Source organism: Erinaceus europaeus, chromosome 10, assembly GCF_950295315.1.
Source record: "Erinaceus europaeus chromosome 10, mEriEur2.1, whole genome shotgun sequence".
Lineage (NCBI taxonomy): Eukaryota > Metazoa > Chordata > Mammalia > Eulipotyphla > Erinaceidae > Erinaceus > Erinaceus europaeus.
In genome coordinates this window covers 62,724,541-62,742,757 of record NC_080171.1, presented here as the reverse complement: position 1 = coordinate 62,742,757, position 18,217 = coordinate 62,724,541, and the positions used below count along the sequence as shown (strand labels likewise).

At 35.5% G+C, this 18,217-nt stretch overlaps 1 protein-coding gene across 6 annotated transcripts in view; it reads left to right on the top strand.

The window, feature by feature from the left end:
- Nucleotides 1-17,428, top strand: part of C9orf72 (C9orf72-SMCR8 complex subunit) — a 28,488-nt gene extending 11,060 nt beyond the window's left edge. For 4 of the 6 annotated variants that reach the window (XM_016191929.2, XM_007531700.3, XM_060199673.1 and 1 more), the window contains exons 4-11: nt 1,600-1,695; nt 2,887-2,951; nt 5,100-5,172; nt 9,208-9,324; nt 11,888-12,123; nt 13,428-13,485; nt 15,263-15,372; nt 15,474-17,428. In XM_016191929.2, coding sequence (XP_016047415.1) covers nt 1,600-1,695; nt 2,887-2,951; nt 5,100-5,172; nt 9,208-9,324; nt 11,888-12,123; nt 13,428-13,485; nt 15,263-15,372; nt 15,474-15,660 — 942 coding nt within the window. In that variant the 3' untranslated portion in view covers nt 15,661-17,428. Of the gene's footprint in view, nt 1-1,599; nt 1,696-2,886; nt 2,952-5,099; nt 5,173-9,207; nt 9,325-11,887; nt 12,124-13,427; nt 13,486-13,810; nt 14,152-15,262; nt 15,373-15,473 lie in introns of those variants that run through there. The other 2 variants (XM_060199674.1, XM_060199675.1) reach the window with 2 other exon arrangements.
- The last annotated feature ends 789 nt before the right edge of the window (nt 17,429-18,217 follow it).

Sequence of the window (18,217 nt, the reverse complement as noted above, 5' to 3'; positions counted from 1 at the left end):
AATCTATATTGATATTTTTCTCATTTATTTATGAGAGAACCAAAACATTACTGTGGCATGTGTAGTGCTAAGAATGAAACGCCGATCTCATGCTTGGAAGTCTAATATTTCATACACTGTGCCACCTCCTGGGCCTCAAAAAATTACTTCTAAAAGCAGAAGCAGTTGTGCTATGTTGTGATGCTGGCTGCAGGATGCAGTTTATAAATAATGAAACCTATATGATGCAAGGGGGGCTTCTGGCTTAGAATGAAGTTTCTTGGGAGCGTGCATTTAAATTCTCAAGCAATATACATGACAAAGGGACTCTGCAAGGAGTTATGTCACTCAAAAAAAAGTTCAGTCCCCAGCAGCACATGTACCAGAGTGATATCTGGCTCTTTCCCTCTCACCTATCTTTCTCATAAATAAGTAAGTAAAATATTTAAAATAATAATAAACCTTGGGGAGAGAAATTATAGTTAAAAAATGAAAGTTCATGGATATTTGAGACAACATTTATGCTGGTCTTTATCAAATTTCAGTGTTATTCTAAAAACTGAACATTTCCAAACTACATTTTTTGAGATACAGTGAGTAGTATCATATTAAGAGAAATCTAAAAGAAATCTAGTTTATTGATCCTCAAAATAAATGTTGACTTACTTGGGGGTTGATTATACCTTATAAATATGGAGGTTGAATATTCATTCAAACTTTACTATTAGGTTATTTCTAAGTCTTTTCTTTCTATTTTATCTGATAGGACAGAGAGAAGTTGAGAGGAGAGGGGAAAGGGAGTGAGACTCCTGCAGACCTGCTTCACCACTGGTGAAGTGGTTCCCCCCCCCCTTGCAGTGGGAGGGGGCTCAAACTTGGATCCTTGAGCATAGTAATGTGTACCCTCAACCTAGTACACCACCACCTGCCCCCCAAAGCCATTTTCTGATTAAATTTTTCTCAATTTAAAATATATAAATGCATCAATAATTTTTAATTAACAAAAATTATAGTTCAAATAAATTTAAAATGACATCCTTTCTAAATTTGGGATTATGACTTAGTTATTGCATCTAATAGACAATAAACCAGTGATTTCATTCTGAATAAAGAAAATTATTCACAAAAGAATGAAAACAAATAGCATGGAAATCCTTTAGGAATGTTTTGAACCAGTAAACGTGTTTGGGGCTGTGTATAAAATAACTTAAAATTTTTCCTTCTGGGAGTCAGGCGGTAGTGCAGCGGGTTAAGCGCAGGTGGCGCTAAGCACAAGGACCAACGGAAGGATCCCGGTTCGAGCCCCCGGCTCCCCACCTGCAGGGGAGTCATTTCACAGGCGGTGAAGCAGGTCTGCAGGTGCAGGTCTGCAGGTGTCTGTCTTTCTCTCCCCCTCTCTGTCTTCCCCTCCTCTCTCCATTTCTCTCTGTCCTATCCAACAATGACATCAATAATAACTACAACAATAAAACAACAAGGGCAACAAAAGGAATAAATAAATAAAAATATTTTAAAAAATTTCCTTCTAAGAGTATGATTCTTTTAGTCTTTTAATTTTTATTGCCCAGCTTATTCTGTATTGTGTGTTTTTTCTTAACCCATTTTACTTTATTTGTGCAGGGTCAGAGTATTATTCCAATGCTTACTGGAGAAGTAATTCCTGTAATGGAACTGCTTTCATCTATGAAATCACACAGTGTTCCTGAAGAAATAGATGTAAGTTTTTTTATTATTGAATAGGCACCATGATACCTTTTATTAGTTCCCTTGAGTTATGTTACTACTATATATTTTACATTCTCATTTTGATAGTATATATTTTATCATACATGCTACTCAGATAAAGTGTTAGCATTATAACAAAAGTATTTAAAATGCTGAAATATGGTGAAGACTTTTTTGGTTATAGTTATGATATAATTAAATTTAACCCACTGTGCTACTGCCCGACTCCCTCTTTTTTCTTTTCTATTTTATTTGATAGGACAGAAATTTAGAAGGGAAGAGAGGAAGACAGACACTTGCAGATCTACTTCACCACTTGTGAAGTGTCCCTGGGCTCCCCACCTTTAGGAGGTCACTTTGCAAGTAGTGAAGCAGGTCTGCAGGTGTCTATCTTTCTCTCCTCCTCTCTGTCTTCCCCTCCTCTCTCTATTTCTCTCTGTCCTATCCAACAACAACAACGGTTGTGACAACAATAACAACTATAACAAGCACAGCAATAAGGGCAACAAAATGGGAAAAATAGCCTCCAGGAGCAGTGAATTCGTAGTGCAGGCCCCAAGCCCCAGCAATAACCCTGGAGGCAAAAAAAGAAAAAAGAAATGAAAAGGAAAACAGTGTCCACTGAGAATAGTGGATTCATAGTGCCAGCTCAACTCTGAGCCCCAGCAATAACCTTAGTAGCAATTTAAAAAAGAAAAAGTATCTCTTGATTCTCATGGCTCAGAAAAGGAAAGTGTGGGACCAGGTGGTGGCACACCTGGTTGAGTACATGTATTACAATGCTCCAGGACCCGGTTCAAACCCCCGGTCCCCACCTTCAGGGGAAAGCTTCACAAGTGGTGAAGCAGTGCTGCAGGTGTCTCTCTGTCTCTCTCCTCTCTATCACCCCTTTCCCTCTTGATTTCTAGTTGTCTCTATCCAATAAATAAAGATAATTTTTTTAAAAATTAGAATCTACACCCTTAAAAAAAAAAGAAAGGCGTTCTTGTAAAAATTGCTAAACTTGTCTGACTAGCTTTCTCGTTTGTTTTGATAGCTTATGGTTATATGCAGACACTTTTATGAGGATTCTTGATGCTCAGAAATGAGGGCAATGAGTAATATTGAACTTAGCCATGCAAACTTAATTAAAAGTGTTATTTTTACACTATGTTCTAACTAATTTTTTCTTAATCATTTTAGATAGCTGATACAGTTCTGAATGATGATGATATTGGTGACAGTTGTCACGAAGGCTTTCTTCTCAAGTAAGAACTTTGCACCTTTTCATTAAGCTGAATTAAATAGCTACAGGTGTTATGCTCACCTATAATAAAGTTTGAAAGGAGGAAAACAATAGAATACCCATCTTTTTCTTGGGAAAGCATTGCATACTTGAATTAGTGCTTAATTTTATATTACTTTTCCACTTACTACATGTTTGTGACATTTGAAGTTGCCATCTTTTCTTTTAGAAAGAAGCAGAGTATGTGTAAAAAAAGACCACAGCATCATAGCTTCTTTCAATGCAGTGGGGACCAGGTTTGAACCCAACACTCTATCCAGATGAGCTATTTTGCCAGGCCAAGGTTACTGTCTTTAATATTTAAAGAAACTTGAATTTCAGTAGTGCTTAAACGAGAAATCTTAGTCCCTTACTTGGTTCTGGTGTTTGTAGTGTGTTGTTTTACTTTCTCTCTCTCCATATCTCTCTCTGTCTCTTTTTAACTTCTTTATTGGGGGATTAACGGTTTATAGTCAACAGTAAAATGCAATCGTTTTTTACATGTGTAACACTTCTCAGTGTTCCACATTTCCATTCAACCCCCACTAAGTCATCCTCCAGGACCTGAACCTCCCCCCCAACCCTGGAGTCTTTTACTTTGGCTTACACTAACTACAGCCCAAGTTCTCCTTTGTGTTTTCCCTTCTGTTCTTGTTTTTCAACTTCTGTCTATATGTGAGATCATCCCATATTCTTCCTTCTCTTTCTGGCTGATCTCACTTAACATGATTCTCTTTAAAGATGAATCTAAGAACCCTTTGTTAGGTTAAATTGCATGATGGACAAACTTGTTATTTAAGCTAATGAAAATATAACTATTTGCACTGAGCTTTCTATCTTACAGGAGATTTTTAGTACTAAGAGTGTAGGCTCTAAAATCAGACTTCCTGAATTACTTTTTGTAACACTGTACAAGCTACCTGATCTCACTGAGTTTTTGTTTTCTCATCTGTAAAATGGAAAGACTAGGGCGAGGGTAGATAGCATAATGATTATGCAAAGAGACTCTCATGCCTGTGGCTATAAATGCCCAGGTTCAATTCTCTGCACCACCATAAACCAGAGCTAAGAAGTGCTCAGGTAAAAATAAATAAGTTATATGTATATAATAAAATAGAAAGAATAGAACTTGTTTATAGTTTATAAGCATTTAAGTAGTCTTGCACATATAGCTATTAGCTAGTGTTTTCTATTTATACTTCTAAGGAAAATGACAACAAATATTAATCAAATACTTGTATGTTAGTCTCTATACCAAATGCTCTCTCTACATGTATAATCTCATGTTTTATGTTAGTGTTTCTCTTTATTTTCAAATTATGAAATTTTATTTTTAAAAGTGAGTAAAAATATGGATTAACTACTTTATTTGTCCATAGTCCTTTCCTTTAGATTGATAGAGGCATGAGTATCTATCTTTACATGGCATGAATAAGAAACTCTTTATACCTAATACTACTCAGTGCCAGTTATCCACACTTGTTAATTAAGTAAGTAAATAAGTAATTTTTTGCAGAGCCAAGATGTTGCACATTCCCAGACCAACTTTTTCTCTCAGAGATAGACACCACGGGGGGGGGGGGGGGGTGCACCAGGTTAAGTGCATATAATATGAAACACAAAGATCCACGCAAGGATTCCTGTTCGAGCCCTGACTCCCACCTTCAGGGGAGTCGCTTCACAGGCAGTGAAGCAGGTCTGCAAGTAAAGATTAAAAAAAAATGGCCACAGGAGCAATGGATTCGTAGTGCAGGCCCTGAGCCCCAGCGCAAACCCTGGAGGCAGAGTTTCCCCAGGGACCACAGAACTCTCATGTGGTGCCAGTGACCTATCTTCCCAGACATGCCCCTTAATTTAAATCCTTTTTGATTTTAAATAAATCATTTATCTCTCAGTAACTCAGTTTTTTTCACTATAAATTAAAGATCTCTTACAATAGATCGTTTAAAGGTCCAAATGGAATACTCTATGAAAGGTATCAGGAAAATGGAAAGTATTGTAGAAAAAATGGCATGGTTTAGTGTTCATCATGTAAAGCTATTGTAAACTCACTTATCTTTGCAATTTTTTTTTTTACTTTGTGAAATTGATTTGCAGCCAATGCTTTAAATGGTGTTTCTTTAATTTACAGTGCCATTAGCTCACATTTGCAAACCTGTGGCTGTTCTGTTGTAGTAGGTAGCAGTGCAGAGAAAGTAAATAAGGTAATATATTTTATAATCTAGCAAATAATATGACTAATACTGATAACATCTCGGATTGTTATTTAAAGGCTAAGTTATAATATCTAATAATGAAGGCAATATAACCTGACCAAATTTACTGTGGCACAAATGAGTTGAAGTAAACTCTTTAAATCAGAAGTCCTTTCACAGTTCCACTATTATAACTCACAAATAGCAGGAAAAGGGAGTTTGGTCAATAATTATGACATGGTTTGAAATGGGGGAGCCCTACATTACCACCAATTCTCTGTCTACCAGCTAGGTATCCTACTATTCAACTCAAATCTGACTATTTGCCTGAGATGCTATGGGTTTCATAAGTTAAGGTCTACAAAACAGCACCTCTTTGCCTCCACCACTACCTTTGAGATCACAGTTTCAAGCCCAAGGCTCTTCCAGTGCCCTCCTTGATTTCAGTCAGTTTGCAAGAGTGGCCCAGAACTTAAAACACTTTACTACTAGATCACCATTTTATTATAAATATTTAAGTTGGGAGTCGGGCAGTAGTGCAGCAGGTTAAGCGCATGTGGGGCAAAGCACCAGGACCGGCAGAAGGATCCCGGTTCGAGCCCCCGGCTCCCCACCTGCAGGGGAGTCACTTCACAAGTGGTGAAGCAGGTCTACAGGTGTCTCTTTCTCTCCCCCTCTCTGTCTTCCCCCTCTTCTCTCCATTTTTCTCTGTCCTACCCAACAACAACGACATCAATAACAACAACAATAACTACAGCAATAAAAAACAAGGGCAACAAAAGATAATAAATTTAAAAATAATATAAAAATAAATAAATATTTAAGTCATGACATTTTTCTTCTTTGTTTTGCTATGTAAAAATATGTCATGACATTTCTGGCAGCCCAGTAATGTGTAATTCAGGAATAAATGCTTCCACAAGGTAAGATGATGAGGAAAAGGCTTAGTGCTTCCTTATTCTCTCCAAGTACACCACCTCCCCTCGAGTCTTACATGTTCACCCTAAAGGCTCTCCAAAGCATGTCTTTTGGGATTTTTATGGAAACTTTATTACAAAGACACAGTTGTTTACATTACTGGCATAGGCATGCAATTAAACCTTTAGCTGCTCTCCTCTTGGTGGATGTGGAAGACGTCATGCACATTCCAACCCTCTAATCACATGTTGGCAAGTAGCCTCCGACCTTAGGTGAGAATTAAAAGTTGACTCATTAACCTAACAAAAAATATCCTTGTCCCTTTCTTGGGAAATTCTGAGAGTTTTAGGAATTATCTGCCAGAAACCTGGCACAGAGATCAAATATTGCTGCAGTACCCTTTAACCTTTGGTTTCACTCCCCATAATTTCAGCTGATTATAGTCAACCTCAGTCTGAAAATGTTACATGCACTAAGACATTTTGATAGACCGCATTCACATAACTTTTATTACAGTATGTGCTTATAACTATAGAGTACTCATTCATTGGGGAAACTGACGATCCTTCCTAGCCGACTGAATCCACATGGATCCCAGTCACTTTCAAAGCCAGCAACAAGCAGCTCCTGACAGCTTTCAACCTGACGCTGTTGACTGGCTATGGAAGAAGGGCAAACGCTAGAAGAAGAAGAACTGTTAATATCTTTGAGTGTCTGATTTATAAATTGAACTTTGTCCATAGATAAGAATGTACAGAGAAAAGCAGTTTATGGCTGTACTGTCCAGTTGCATGCACCCACTGAGGGCCTTGGATTTTATCTCACTTTGCTAAAAGGAGACAGCTGTTTCTTTTAAAAATCACAATAACAGTCTCAGAAATTTGAAAGTGGTTTGGGTTTTTTTTTTTTTTAATACAATGGAGGGATGCCAGGACCTTCCATACATATGATATGTGCTTGATCATGGAGCCACCTTCCCAACTCAGATAATATTTTTGAATCAGCTATTTTTAAGACGTTTTGCATTCTATTCCATATGTTATCATTTAGTTTTATTTTAAATCTAAAGGAAATGGTAAAAATTTATTTCTAAAAATTGGTTTTTTAATAAAACTTTATTACTGTATCATTGGTTTGTGACTATGATATTAATAAATATAAAGAGAGCTATATACTCTTTATACTATATACTAATTACAAATAAGTATTACCTAATCATTTTTATTTCACTATATATTATATATATCTCTAACTGTGACCCTTTTAGACACCTATTGCTACTACATAATTAATGGACATTATACTTTTCAATAATGTCTTGCTGCTTGCTTCAGTGTCATATGAATTAAGAAAAGTTAGTGAGGGAGTCGGGCTGTAGCGCAGCGGGCTAAGTGCAGGTGGCGCGAAGCACAAGGACCGGCATAAGGATCCTGGTTCGAACCCCGGCTCCCCACCTGCAGGGGAGTCGCTTCACAAGTGGTGAAGCAGGTCTGCAGGTGTCTATCTTTTTTTTTTTTTTTTTATTTCCTTTTTGTTGCCCTTGTTTTTATTGTTGTGGTAGTTATTGTTGTTGATGTCATTGTTGTTGGATAGGACAGAGAGAAATGGAGGGAGGAGGGGAAGACAGAGAGGGGAGAGAAAGATAGACACCTGCACACCTGCTTCACCGCCTGTGAAGCGGTTTCCCCTGCAGGTGGGGAGCCGGGGGCTCGAACCGGGATTCTCATCCCTGTCCTTGTGCTTTGCGCCACATGCGCTTAACCCACTGAGCTACCGCCCAACTCCCTGCAGGTGTCTATCTTTCTCTCCTCCTCTCTGTCTTCCCCTCCCTCTCTCCATTTCTCTCTGTCCTATCCAACAACGACAACAACAATAATAACTACAACAATAAAACAACAAGGGCAACAAAAGGAAATAAATAAATAAAATAAATTTTAAAAAAAGAAAAAAAGAAAAGTTAGTGAGCTCTTAGGTTTCTAAGGACTAGGCAGTAAACTAAGAAATGTTTGTACTTTACTAATCTTAATTAGAGACAAGTAGACATATGTATCAATTTAAGCAGTCCTAGTTTTGTTTTTTTAATTTTTACACAAGAAATGTTAGTAAAGGTTATTTATTGGATAAATGTATTTGTAATCTTATTAACTGTATTAAACTTTTCAAGTAATTGCATAAGCTTTAATTTGCCAAAATTATGCTTCTCTTATAACCACTTGTGAGAGATTAGTATACCTCTGTTGTTATATAATAGCGTTATTATTTATTTAACCACCAAAAGATGGCTTTCCATGCATCTCCCTCTCCCCTGCAAAGTCTTTAGTTTCCAAAAGAAATTTATGAGTTATATTTAGGAGAAAGAGTCCATAGTTGGAACTCTGTTTTCTAGACATTTTTATCCCACATCCTTAGTGGCTTTCCTCTTAGTTTTATAATTTAAGGAAATTGTCACTACAACTTAAGATTGAATTTTTCTCCTATAATATAAAAACTCTGAGTAATGTCTGATTCAGATATCATTACATGATTTTTTTTCTTCATGGTATTATAGATCAAATCTTGTCAGACTCAGAAGTTTTTAAATCCCAACCAATGGCTTAGTTATGTTCATTAAAATTTGATACAATTGATTTTCATCCTATTGAAGTGTTTGAACTTACTCCTCACTATTTCTTATAATGGAATTTCATCTATGCAGCTATTACAGAAGCTGAAATTCTGCCTATTTTAATTTTATTTAGTTTTCCTGAGAAAATTGTTTGGAAAACACCTGCTATATGGAAATATTGTAATTGACTGTGTTAGGTCATTATCACAGTAATAAATTTGCTGGTCAGATAAGTTTGAGAAAGTTTGCATATTAAACATTACTCACCTAGAGGGTCACAATATATACTCAAATGTCAAAGGTTTTGAGATATATGGTAAATTCTCTAGGATTTCACAAACAGAATCCCTATTTTAAGCAACCACTGATACTTCTGAATTATTCCAGGTGGCTAAGGTTTATTTATTTTCTGGATGTATTTCATTGATATTAATAATTGGAATTTCTATTACAGTATCTTTCATAAGCAAACTAATTACCTCTTTAACCATATCTTAATGTTAAAATCTTCTCTTTTACAGATAGTAAAAACATTATGCCTTTTTCTGACTCCAGCAGAGAGAAAATGTTCTAGATTATGTGAAGCAGAATCTTCATTTAAATATGAATCAGGGCTCTTTGTACAAGGTCTGCTAAAGGTATGATCTCTATTTATTGAAGTGAAACCAGGTCTTAAAAGTCATTTTTGAGGGACAGGCAGATAATGCAATGATCACTACACCAGTCTCGAATACCTGAAACCTTCATAGCCCCAGGTTTAACAGTGTTGTCTGTCTGTCTGTCTCTCCTAAAAGAAAATATTTTTCAAAAATCATCTTGGGATCCTTTATGTTTTGAATGTTAGTAATTAACCCACTTCATCTTTATATACCAAAGAATGACTTCCTCTACCAACTCCTGAGCACTGAGTTATATGTCCTGTGGATTTATAACATATCAGAAGAACAGCTTAGACTTATCTGTCTTTGATTTTTCTGTAACTACCTGTATGAATTCAGGATTAAAAAAAAAATACATCCTTGAATCAGGTTGAACATTTAAAGTGGCATTTTTTTTATAATGAGCGTATTTGAACTCTTATTCATTATTACCATTTTATGTTTATGTACTATTGGAAATGTCATGACACATTTTTCATCATAAGAAAAAAAATACAGAAAAATACATCAAAACTTAAGTGCTTTCCAAATTTTCGTGGATTCTCCTGTGATGCTTTTACAAATAATAATAAAATATACAGAGTTATCAGTGAGAGAGGCCAGTGTATTGGTCCAGCATATGGAATACTAGGGATTGAACTTTGGACCTCACACATAAAATTTCTACACTCTACCTCCCTGACTGCTATAACTATTTTCTTGAGCATGTAGACATAGCAAAGTGAAAGAAAGAATAAAAATAAAATAAAAAGAATTCAAAAGAAAGAATATTGCAAATAAACATTTATTCAGTGTTTTCATTTTCAATAATGTGCATGCTATGCTGTAATCTCAGAATAACTATTTCAGCACAGAAAGTAGTTGAGGGAAGCTCACTCCAATTTGAATTGTACAAAACTGAAAATTAAAATTTCCCGTCAAAAGTACTTTGTACTTTTTATTCCCTCACCACCTACTTTCTCTTAGATATATACCTTTTTTTTTTTTTTTTTTTTTTTTTGTCATCACAGGGGCTTCACTGTTGTTAGGCCAGCTTTTTCAACAAGAACTTAGAACAAGTCAAAGAAGGAAAGATGAAAACACCAAAGCTTCCTCCAAAATGCTGTGAATGGGCTTGACCTGGGTCATATGCATAGCATAACAGATACAGTATCCAGAAGAGCTATCTTGCCAGACCTTAATCCTATACTTTTTGTCCCTAATAGGGACCTAAAACAGATACAGAGAGGAAAATTTGAAGCAAGGGTTGGGTGGGAGGAGTGTTAAGAGTTTTCCAGACAACTGTAAGTTATATAGCCTTCCAGAAGATAATTTAACATTATATTTCAAGATCTTTAAAATCTGTTAGAAGGCAGCCTGCTATTTCTTCTCCTGGAAATCATCCTGAGGCTGCGATTACATATGGAAAGAAAGATTAGTATAGCATTGTAAAAGTGAAAAACAAGAAAAAAGTATTTGTCTTCTTCATAGCATATACAGTAGGTATTTTTTAAATTGTCATTCACTACCTGACTATACCTTGAAAGAAATACATTTTTAAATGTATTTTTTTTCATTGAGGTTTAAGAGAGCATATAAATAACCAAGGTTAAAAAAAAAAAAATTCCCTTTTAATCTCACATTCCTATGAGTAACACAGCTAGTACTTGGCATGTATCTTTCTGGTTCTTTTTTCTTCTGCATGTATTTTTTCATATCTCCCTCCTCTCCCTGCACCCCAAAAGTAGATAATCACTTTTCTTTTTGGGTTCTTAGATTGTTTTAGTATACTGTTATTAAAGACAGTGTTGTAGGCTAAAGAGACAGCTTACCAGGTAGAGTATTTGCATTGCTGTTTATATGACCCAGATTCAAGCCCTGTAGCATATGACAGAGACATGATGGCAACGGAAGACACTTTAGTACTGTGATGTCACCCACTCTTTCTGTCTCTGTCTCTGTCTGACTGTGGGGTGGGGGAGATCCACAGCAATGAATATCATACATGTGCATACTTGCAGGTCTAGCTTCGCAAGCAGGAGAGAGATGACTAGGGATTCATGGCTGAGCTGGGAAGAAGTATCTCGTTTATTAATCAGATACATCACCTTTTATGCATCTCTTCACCGGAAGTGGCAAGGGAAAGGAAATGACTAGGAGAGGGGGCGAAGCAAAAAAAGAGCGCAAACAGAACATAGAAAGCTTCCATCTAACCAGTGGGGATTAAACCAATACCCTGCAGGCAGGGCGGGACCCAGGTAAAACAGTGATTATGTAAATAGACCACATCGTAAGTAATATAAGCAAACCTAATGTGATGATCAAAACAGGTCTTATAAGTAGAATTTAGAAGCATACCAACACATACTAGTACAAGGCACTAGTTCCAATAAACAAATAAGTGCTGTAATCAATATTCCTATCACTAAAGTTGTGCCCACACTTAATTTTCTAGTATAAATTTCCAGAGATGATTTGCTAAATCAGCCAGTTTCTTAATTGAAAAATAATTCTTTGTATCTTTTAGCATATAAAGGGGCACATTTTCCTTTCATTATGACAGGATTCAACTGGAAGCTTTGTGCTACCTTTCCGGCAAGTAATGTATGCTCCTTACCCCACCACACACATAGATGTGGATGTCAACACGGTAAAGCAGATGCCCCCCTGTCATGAACATATTTATAACCAGCGCCGATACATGAGATCAGAGCTGACAGCATTCTGGAGAGCCACTTCAGAAGAAGACATGGCTCAGGATACAATCATCTACACAGATGAAAGCTTCACTCCTGATTTGTATGTAATACCTTATCTTTTGAGATTGTCGTTAAGTAGTATTATGAAATGCATCTATGAGTAAAACCAGACACGTCTGTATTTTAAATGAGACAAATATTACTAGAAAAATTATGCTTGAAGAAATATTTGGTTAATCAAACATTGTACGCCTCTTTTTCTTAATATAAAAGTATTTGTTTCACGTAAGATTAATTTAGGACCAGAGAGATTCACCTGGCAGGGTACCTGCTTTACCGTACATATGACTCAGGTTGGAGCCCCACCTCATACCACAGCCCTGGAGGAAGCTTTGATATCATGGGGTCACTGCCTGTCATGTCTGCCTGTCTGTCTGTCTGTCTCTGCCTCTGTCTTTTCATATCTAAAATAGTTGACTCAAATCAGCAAAGTCACAAATGTTCAAGGCCCCAGCAACAACAACAACAAAAGACTAGCTCTTAGAAGTAAATATTTAAATATTATCATATATACATATACATATGTATATATGATAATCACAGCCCATAGTCACTGTTCTTAATGCTAAAATTAACAGCGGCCAGCCACTTTCCAAATGATACACTTGATGCTAACCAGTGGTGAAAAAGTTGTAGATTGGGGCTATTCCCTAATTCTCAAATGTTTCTTAACATTTATCCTTTGCTTTTTATCTTCCATAATTGCTTATTAAAAGTAGTAGTATAGGGGCCAGGTGATGGTGCACCTGGTTAAGCGCATGTTACAGTGTGCAAGTACCCAGGTTTTGAGTCCCAGTCCCCACCTGCAGGGGGAAAGTTTTGCAAGTGGTGAAGCAGTGCTGCAGGTGTCTCTCTTTCTCTCTTGATCTCTCCCTTCCCTCTTGATTTCTGGCTGTCTCTACCAAATAAAGATTTTTAAAAACTTTTAAAAAAATAAATTAAAAGTTATTAGTATATATATTAGTCTTTTGTTTTGCTTCTTGGTGGTAGTGTTATGTTTATTTTTGCTAGTTTTTGGGTTTCTTGATGTCAAGAATTGGTGATTATATCTCTGAATCAGCTTAGTTTATATTTTTATATGGTGGAGAGACATTCATACATACATTCCTGGACTATGTATACTGGGGGTTGGGAAATCATACATAGCTACCTGCCAAATTTCAATAATAAATAAATAAATATATCCTTGAGTTTAAATAAGTATATGTTTTTATCTCCAAATAAATGTTCAGAATTCTTATATCCTGTTTCTATTTATTTATATTGATGGGAAGGAAATATTTTAAAGAAGGTAGAATTATATAGCCATTTCAACTTTTGAACTGTGTTTCTTTTCTTGCATAGAAACATTTTTCAAGATGTCTTACACAGAGACACTCTAGTAAAAGCCTTCCTGGACCAGGTAAATGTTAAACTTCAATAAGTGGCATTTCTGTCTTCATAAATTAAAAACAAACTTTTTTTTTTGCTATATCATGGAATGGAATGAAATGTCTGTACTACATATGTATATATAATCATAGATTTAAGTCCTTTATTATTTATGGTCTTTAAAAATTTTAATTTAAAAAGATTATTGGGTAGAGACAGAGAAGTCAAGAGGGATGGGGAAAAAGAGAGAGACAGAGAGCAGAAGAGAGATAGCACCAATGGTTATGCAATGGGAGTAAAAGAGAGGGAGACAGAGACAATTACAGCACTACTTTTTTTTTTTTCCTCCCTTGCAGATGGGGATCAGAGGCTTGAACTCAGGTCCTTGGGCAATGTAACATGTATGCTTAACTGAGTCCACCACTGCCCAACCCTGTCTCTGTTTTTTCTAAATTGTCTATATAATTTTATAATTGTAGGTGAAGAATAACCTTTATATTAGCAATTAAAAATGTAATACTCCACTATGTAAATAATGTTTTAATCAAGCACTAACCTATAACTCAAAGATGGTTATTTTGGGAGAAGAGGAAGGTAGAAGGGATGAATATTTATTTACCTTAATTGAGTCACAGTGTTTTTAAAAATAAATATGGTTCTATATCAATTTTAGCATCTTTAGTGTCTCATTTTTTTTTAATAAATCTACATAATTATACATTTGAAGAAAATTATATGGTACTTATTTCTTAATATAACAAAGCTCTGTCCTAATATCCTGGAAATCATGCCAGGAAATAGTATCATAGATAGAGCTTTGAAATAATGAGGTCCTTATGTTAACTAACGACTCTGGATCCAGGTCTTACGTAAAGTTCAAGGACAATTGATAAATGTGTAGTTCCATGCTTCTCAAGCTGAAGTCCTACTACCACACATTCACCCTTTCCTCTCCACTATCTCCTCCCTCCCTCAACATAAGTAGGGTATATCAAAGCCATTGTTTAAGCATTATTCAACATCTAGGTGCTTTAATTTTATTAGAGGTTATGGGCAGAGAAAATGATATACAAAAACTGGAACTACTGACACCTGATTTTTTTTTTGACATGATTTCTAATAATATATATGTATTCTGAGATGAGTCCACATTCTTTCTCTTGCTTCCTTCTTCTTTCCTTTATTTTGCTTTCTTTTTCACCAGATCACTGACTTTTGGTGGCCATGGGGATAAATCTGGGATCTCTAGTATCTCAGGTGTGAAAGTCTATTGTACTATCTTCCCATTCTTTTTTTTTTTAATATTTATTTTATTTATTTATTCCCTTTTGTTGCCCTTGTTGTTTTTATTGTTGTAGTTATTATTATTATTGTTGTTGTTGTCGTTGTTGGATAGGACAGAGAGAAATGGAGAGAGGAGGGGAAGACAGAGAGGAGAGAAAGAGACACCTGCAGACCTGCTTCACCGCCTGTGAAGCGACTCCTCTGCAAGGTGGGGAGCTGGGGTTCGAACTGGGATCCTTAGGCCGGTCCTTGTGCTTTGTGCCACCTGCGCTTAACCCACTGCGCTACCGCCCGACTCCCTATCTTCCCATTCTTAATATGAGTCCACTTTTAAAGGTAAAACAAAACTGTTATGTGGCTTCCAGACTCAGTATTTCCACTACACTCCTTTAGGCCTGGGGCCAATAGTGGAAATTAGGAAGGAATACTGCATTAATGTACATACACTGTCAGCACTGATAGAAGCATGATATATAAGTAAAATGGGAGAAAATTATTTATTAGGACACTTCATTTTTTTGCAGGTCTTTCATCTGAAACCTGGTTTATCTCTCAGGAGTACTTTCCTTGCACAGTTTCTACTTGTCCTTCATCGAAAAGCCTTGACGCTAATAAAATATATAGAAGATGACACGTAAATAATACTTCTGAATGAAAGAAAAATCATAGTATATTTCATTTTGCTTTCCTTTGGATATTTTCCACATTACATTTCTTTTTTCTTTTCTTTTGTAGGCAGAAGGGGAAAAAGCCATTTAAATCTCTTCGGAATTTGAAGATAGACCTTGATTTAACAGCAGAGGGCGATCTTAACATAATAATGGCCCTGGCGGAGAAAATTAAGCCAGGCCTGCACTCATTTATCTTTGGGAGACCTTTCTATACTAGCGTACAAGAACGAGATGTTCTAATGACTTTCTAAATGTGTAACAAGTATATTTTGTCACAGTCATAATTGCTGCTAAATATATATGGGAATCGTCACACCCTGTAGTCCCCCTCAGCAGTAACAGTTAAGGTTAGTTACACTACAGTTGTCACAAGAAGCCTGTAATTAAAGGGATGCCAGGTGTATTCCTGCACTGGCTGAATCTTTTCCTAGATGTGCTCTCATGGGATTCAGACTTATGTTTACAATTATAATAACTATAATTGCTGTTTTTCAAAGATATATTAAAATATAAAATAGACCATAACTACTGTTTTTCTGAAACATACAATTCATAGTTTACAGGTATTGAAGAGAATTATTAGCTTTCACAGGTAAAATACTAGTTGACTTTAAATCACTTGGTGTTCCCTTGGTAAATGATATTACTGTAATACTTTTATAGTCTGCTGAAAATTAAAGCACCTAAATCATTTCTGTTCAATGGAAAGGAAGTTAGCTTGAATATAAACTAAGCTTTAGAAAGAAACTTAGTGATCATCAGGTGTTTCATTGAAATTAATTATAGATCCTACTTTGTAGACTTGTATGGAAATGTCAAAAAGTATAGTCCCAGTTACAGTGAACCACAACCAGAGTGGTGTTTGTTTAATGACCTTTAAGAAAGGTAAAAGAAAAGAGAAGAAAATTAATTTACATTTTTTGTACTTGTCGACAACTTTTAAAATTTGTTTCATTTCTTTTTAAGCCAAATTGGAATGTATACCTCCTGTGCCTCTTTTTCCCCCATGTCTTCTTCCTGCTTATATTTCTGCCCATATTTTATTGTTAAAGTTGTTACTATGCCTCTTTGTCTGCAACATATGAGGAATAGCAAGAGAACCTTTACTGACATGCTTTTTTACTGGGTGCTCCTTTGACAGAACTAAGTGGTCCATTTCTTTTTTTTTTGTTTGTTTTAAATGTGTTTGGACCATATTGCTAGCTATAAAACAACTTACTAACATCATTCTTTGCTAGGATAGGGTTGACACAGTGGTGTATACAAGCATAAAAAATTATTTTTATTTATGACTATGAAAGTAACACAAAACGGAAAAATATTTATAGGAAAGGGATAAAAGTAAGAAAGCCCCTCTGCTTTTACATACCAAATTTAGCAAAAAAAAAAAAAAAAAGTTCTGTTCTAAAAGGTCATAATAGGCCTTCACATCACTAATGAAAAAGACAAACATCTTGATTTTTTTATATATGTTGACCAATGCTCTGTGCTCAGTCATTGAAAATATTTATAGACTGCCACCTCTTGTATCAGTTTCTTAGTGCTTTTTACCTGATGGATTATTTAAATGCTAATTAGTAATTTTCTTTTGCTGGTTTATTGTATAGTTGTATGCCAGTTGTACAGTGAAATAAGTTATTAAAGCATGTTTAAACACTTATATATCTCTTTTCTCCTAGATGGAGAATTTTGAATAAAATATGTTTGAAATTTTGTCTTTCATTATTTGCTCAGAAAAGTAGTCCCACAGTGTTGAAAGATTAATTGAATTCTTGTTAGCTAAATTCAAGTTGTATCTGAACTATTTCAGTTACTTTTCTCTTGAAACATGTATAATGTCCAGGGGGAAAGCTCAGCTTGTAGAGCACAGGACTTGAATACCTGAGGCTCCTGGTTTGATCCCTGATACTGCATGTACTAGTGGTGCTCTTGGCTTCTCTCTGTCTTTCTCCTCTCTGTGTCATGTAAAATTCTATATATCTCACATGAAGTAAATAAAAATATGTTTTTAAGATTCTATATGATGCTGGAAGTATGGTTTCTTTTCAATTTTTGAAAAAAAAGCTTTTTATTCCAGGGTTGTATTTGAATATAAATTTATCTAAATTTATATTAACATTTCAATTGTAAGATAACATTTGGTAAATTCATTTTAAACTCTTGTTATGATACTACTAGTATATCCCATGCTGGTTATTTCACCCAAGTATCCAGAACAGGTATCTCAAATGAAGGTACAAGGAAACCCTTCCATCTAAATAATAATAATAATAACAATAATAGTTTTATTTCTTCAAAAAGAAAAAAAACTTTAAAAAATGTTATTTTTGGTAATTTATAATTGTAGCAGTAGTTATGAAATAATAATTTTTTAAGTATCTTTTATCTATAGGCAGAAGGGACCGGAGCACTACTTCAGTAGGTAGGGATCAGGTCCTTGAAAGAGGAGGTATCAGCGTTCTGGAATGAATAGTGAAACTCTTCCTAACCTGCCTTTGAATCTCCCCACCATCACCTAACTCACACTGGTAACACCTTCTAAAACTAGGACTGAGGAATATTTCTGTTCAATAGCAACTCTTCATTTAGAGAATTAATGTCCAAAGTCTTTGACCACAGCTTTTGTTTATTCCACTCACCTCACTTCTCATTTTCTCACTTCCCAATACATTGTCGTGTATTTCATACAGTATTCCATTTATTTATTTATTTATTTATTTATTTATGTATTACCAGCACACTGCTCATCTCTGTCTTATGGTGGTGCAGGGGAATGAACCACAAATCCTTTTCTATATCACTAGGTTA